This window comes from Octopus bimaculoides, chromosome 4 (genome assembly GCF_001194135.2).
Source record: "Octopus bimaculoides isolate UCB-OBI-ISO-001 chromosome 4, ASM119413v2, whole genome shotgun sequence".
NCBI classification, from domain to species: domain Eukaryota; kingdom Metazoa; phylum Mollusca; class Cephalopoda; order Octopoda; family Octopodidae; genus Octopus; species Octopus bimaculoides.
In genome coordinates, this window is record NC_068984.1 from 106,144,123 (window position 1) to 106,147,058 (window position 2,936).

At 37.2% G+C, this 2,936-nt stretch overlaps 1 protein-coding gene across 1 annotated transcript in view; it reads right to left on the reverse strand.

Annotated features, from left to right (window-relative positions):
- Positions 1-2,936, reverse strand: part of LOC106879427 (focadhesin) — a 260,907-nt gene that overhangs the window by 122,501 nt on the left and 135,470 nt on the right. Inside the window, exon 20 of the mRNA XM_052967658.1 lies at positions 724-812. Within this exon, the coding sequence (XP_052823618.1) occupies positions 724-812 (89 nt within the window). The remainder of the gene's footprint in view (positions 1-723; positions 813-2,936) is intronic.

Here is a 2,936-nt window from a genome sequence, read left to right on the forward strand (position 1 = left end):
TAGCTCCATTTATTATTATTATTATTATAATATATATATATATATATATATATATATATATATATATATATGACAGGCTTCCAACAAATCTACTCACAAGGGTTTGGTCGTCCTGAGGCTATAGTAGAAGACACACGCCTAAGGTGCCATGCAGTGGGACTGAACTCAGAACCATGTGGTTGAAAAGCAAACTTCCTGCCATCTACTCATGCCTGCATCTGTTTATCTATCTATGTATAAATACATATATATCTTTCATAAAATATAGATATTGCTAACACAGATGAATACATTATTTGTTATACTTCACTTTGACCTCTCTTTTCCGTTAGTCTTTTGACCTTAAATCAACATTTGGTAGTGGCTGTGCCAGTCTGATGTACTTGTCATCTACATTACTTAACTTATTGTATGCCTATTGTCTGAGAAATGTGATTTAATTACTAAAATCATTCCTGAATTTGTTATGGCATCACAGACAACTTTGCCAGTATATAAGTATACAAAGTTCTAGACTTTCTGTCACAGTTGATTCTCGTTTATAGAGTTCTGGCAACAGACACAGCCATGGACATAAGTAAATCTGTATATATGCATGTAAATTTCTGCGTGTGTGTGCGTGTTCACACACACACACACACACACACACACATATTAACAGAGATAAAGACAGGGGAAATAAGAGTAGACAATCTCTATTATAGAAGCTGAAACACTTCTTACCATAACCATGCACTATTTTTTTTGGCAGAAACTTCATCCTCTTGAATCTGGTTATGTTGTAGTTGAAGGTCAATTTCTGCATGGCGCCCCTAAGAAGAAAAAAAAAAAAAGAAAGAAAAAAATAGTAAAAAAACAAATAAAATAAAAGAGAAAGATAATAAAAAAACAAGGGCAATATAAAAAACAAACAAACGATGTGAATGTATTAAGAAACCCCATCCGAAAACTGCAGCTGCTGATGATGAGGATGGGATGATAACAATGCCAATGATGGTGATGATGATGATGACTAAGATGATGGTTATGATGATGAGTATAATGATGTTAATCATGGAGCATAAAAGATTTTACTATTTTAGACCATGAACTGAAAATATGAAAATGGGGGGAAAAAAAATTATATATATATATATATATATATGCGTGCAGGCGTGGCTGTATGGTAAGAAATTTGTTTCGCAACCACATGGTTCCAGGTTCAATCCCACTGCATGGCACCTTGGGGGAAGCGTCTTCAACTATAGTCTTGGGCTGAGGAAGCCTTGTGAGTGGATTTGGGAGAAGGAAACTGAAAGAAGCCTGTTATATATACATATATATATGTGCATATATCTGTCTGTGTGTGTCTGTATTTGTCCCCCCACTACTGCTTGACAACCGCTGTTTGTGTGTTTACATTTCCATAACCAAGCAGTTCGGTGAAATAGACCAATAAAATAGGTAGTAGGTTTACAAAGATTAAGCACTAGGGTCAGTTTCTTCAGCTAAAAAACCCCTTTAAAGCAATGCTCCAGCATGGCTATAGTCAAAAGATTGAAACAAGTAAAAGGATAAAAGAATATATATAAATATATATATATATATATAGGCGTGTCTGTGTGGCAAGTAGCAAGCAGACGTGTTTGTTTTTGCTCCTGTTGTAGCGTCGCTCAATGCCAGTGTCGTGAATTTTGACGTACAACTACAGGTAAGACTTTTGTGTCTTTTTGGATTTAGTGGGGGTTTGTTGCTCGTATTTATTTATATTAATGTTGAACAAGAAATCTCCACTGAATTCCACGCATTTGTCTGCCAGCAGTTGTGCTTAATGTCTCACTTAGCGGTGAGAAGAATGTTTTGGAGCTATCACTCCTCCAAAATTTGTGAACTTAGTTTGTAAATGTTTGTTGTTTTCAAGCCTTGAATTGAGAACTATAAATGAATATTGTGAACTTTGTTTAAAACAGAAAAGGAATTTATTGTTTTCAAACCAAGTTTTGAAAGCTAATAAATTTAAAGAAAAGTCTTCCTCTTGCTTTGAACTACACCACGTGGAACTACGCAAAGGATCTAATTTTTACCAGCAAAGTGACGACTGCAGCGGAGCCGGGATCAAATCGGGCCGGAGTACCGTTGTGGCCTGAAAATTTGTTATTCTGCCTGGAACTTTATATTTTATTTATTCTTTCTGAACTGTTGTATTTCCTTTCTCCTTCTTTTATGAACTTTTTTTAGTACAAACTGTTTATTTTATTTCTTCCGCTTTTTTGAACTGTTTTCTCTTTTTGCCTGTTTTTAAAATTTTTCGTTGTTTAATTTTTATGTGGACATTTTTATCATGGCAGAGAACATAAAGAAAAACAAGGCCACTGCTGTGGAGTGGGATATTATCCCACCCAAGAAGTGGTTAAATGATTTCAGGGAAAGAACGGTGGTGTTACGGACCTACTCTAGGTTACTCGACATCATTACGGTCTTTCCCAAAATTGAAATTGAAAACGAGTTGGCAGAATATTTGCCAACTATTAAGTTTATGGCAAGGGGTGTAACATATGAGACGGTTAGGTTGCTATTTGACACCCCTGAGGTGGCTCGCAAGTTTGCGAGCCAGCCCTTAGAAGGGGAAAAAATTCTGTTTCTTCCCACATACTGTGGGAAGAAATTAACTAGGGCTTGGATCTGTGGGCTGCCACCCAGTATAGAACCTGATTGGATAGAGGATACTATGCGACGGGGTCTGGGTGGCAGTGGAGCAAAGCTCTTAAATGTGAAAATTTTACCTACGCTGATTGGGTTGGGGCAAAAGCGGTTTTGACCCTGTGGACCCAATCAGCCAGGGATCTGGTATTTCCGGATTTTTTGAGGATGGCCGGCCAGAAATATCCGGTAATTCTTGAGGGACGTAAACCCAAGTGCCACCGGTGTCTGAAGCCCGGTCATATCAAGAAAGACTG